The sequence below is a fragment of the Aplysia californica genome, unplaced genomic scaffold, assembly GCF_000002075.1.
Source record: "Aplysia californica isolate F4 #8 unplaced genomic scaffold, AplCal3.0 scaffold00257, whole genome shotgun sequence".
Taxonomy (NCBI): Eukaryota; Metazoa; Mollusca; class Gastropoda; order Aplysiida; family Aplysiidae; genus Aplysia; species Aplysia californica.
In genome coordinates, this window is record NW_004797527.1 from 346069 (window position 1) to 347825 (window position 1757).

The 1757-nt window shown below is 36.4% G+C and overlaps 1 protein-coding gene across 2 annotated transcripts in view; it reads right to left on the reverse strand.

Moving 5' to 3' along the window:
• Positions 1–1757, reverse strand: part of LOC101852328 (ferritin light chain, oocyte isoform) — an 18821-nt gene that overhangs the window by 10592 nt on the left and 6472 nt on the right. For both annotated transcript variants that reach the window (XM_005100710.2, XM_005100709.2), the window contains one exon: positions 1364–1493. In XM_005100710.2, the coding sequence (XP_005100767.1) occupies positions 1364–1484 (121 nt within the window). In that variant the 5' untranslated portion in view covers positions 1485–1493. The remainder of the gene's footprint in view (positions 1–1363; positions 1494–1757) is intronic.

The following is a 1757-nucleotide window of genomic DNA, read 5'->3' on the forward strand; positions in this document are numbered from 1 at the left end:
GTCCCTTTCATTACTTGAAGGGTTCAGCACATGCACGTACGAACTTGCGAGTTTCAGTATTTCCAACAAGGTTAAGAACCATCGTCGTAGAGTTTCTCCAGTTTGACCCTGGTGGTTTCCCCATCTATTCGTATTGTGGCTAGCAGGATCATACACTGGTATTCTGTTATTGACTCATACTGCGATTTGAAAAATACTCAAATGCCTTGCAAAAGTCATTAGAATTGGCAAAAAGATTCTCATAGCACACTCTGCATCGTACGACAATATAATTTCAGATTTTAGATCTACAGAACAATTCCACTGCTTTGTCTGAATTCGGCTTGAGCGAAGTTGATTTCTACTTCTATCTCTTTTATAACCTTTTCGGGGTAATTTTAGCACACATGTAGCCCTAACGTGACTGGTGAGGGTCAATGTTCTATAAGTACTGCTTCATTCACTTTGGCTTAAAAAGAGGGCTATATTATTATTCAAAGCTTTCAGCTAAATTCCTGTTTTCCAGACTTTTAGTCATTCATTTTTTATGAAACAGAATACTCGATTTACTTCCCGCTTCGTTTTCGTTGTGCTGGAACTTTATTACATGGACTGTCCATTTTCCTTTCATTGCCCGTTGGACTTCAAAGGCTAATGGTTCACATTCTTTTTACGAATTAAATCAGTTTCCTAGTTCATTATTTTCCTTTGCGATATACATTTATTCTGCACGATTTTGCTAGCATTCAACCCGTTTGGAGTGTTTTTATTCTCTTATGTGCGTCGTTTCCTTCTGCGCTATGTTATGTATAGCTTTAAACGAAGACCATTTAACCATTACATTGACGTATTTGTCCCTAGAAGAAGGATCACATTGAGGTCATACATTAACTTTTAATGATTTCTTCGAATAAAGGAATTTCGTAGGAAGACAGTCTTGAAGTGGGCTTAAGGATTCTTTCTGGAGTCAAGTAAAACATTTGGAATATAAAAGGGGATAGCTACATACATATTCGTGATAATCACCCAAATATCATGAAAATAACACGAGAGGATTATGAGGAAGTGATATTGTTGAGTAATTTAAAAATGGTTATAGTGTAGGAAGGATAAATGCTGCTGGGTTATTGTTGTTTGGTTTTTTTTGCGGGATATAGGCCTACTTATTTTGATCTTGTTGAAAAATTATTCTGTTATGCTCCTCAAGCATAAAACATCTTGGTTCATTATGAACGTAATCTTTTCATGCAGATATAACCATTGCAAACTGGAGAAAGTAATCTTTTAAGTTAACGTCTATTGAAACATTAACCTAAAAATGGCGACAAAGAGCGAACTACGTATACCACTACGCCCCAGTGTGAACGTCAAATAAACCTCTTACGTTTGACCCGTTTCTGGCACCTCGATGATATCTCCACATTTGCATCACGGCTGTAGTCTGTGGGTTGTATGGAACTGATCGTAACCATCAAAATCAATAGAACACCTGTGTGGAGCGACATCTTGAGGACCTGAGGAGCAAAGAATAATTATACCACTTAGTCTGTATTAATTTCTTCAAAATTGGACCCGAGGAGCAGAGAATAATTATACCACTTAGTCATAATTAATTTCTTCAAAATTGTTTTATAAAAATAAATAAACGTCTATCCTTGCTCGTGCTTTAGGTAACATTGAGCTTTGCCGACTGAGGAAACTTAGACTTGATGAAAGTCTTATTATATACTGTACTTGCTTTTATGCACATACACACGAATACAAATAAACACATACAC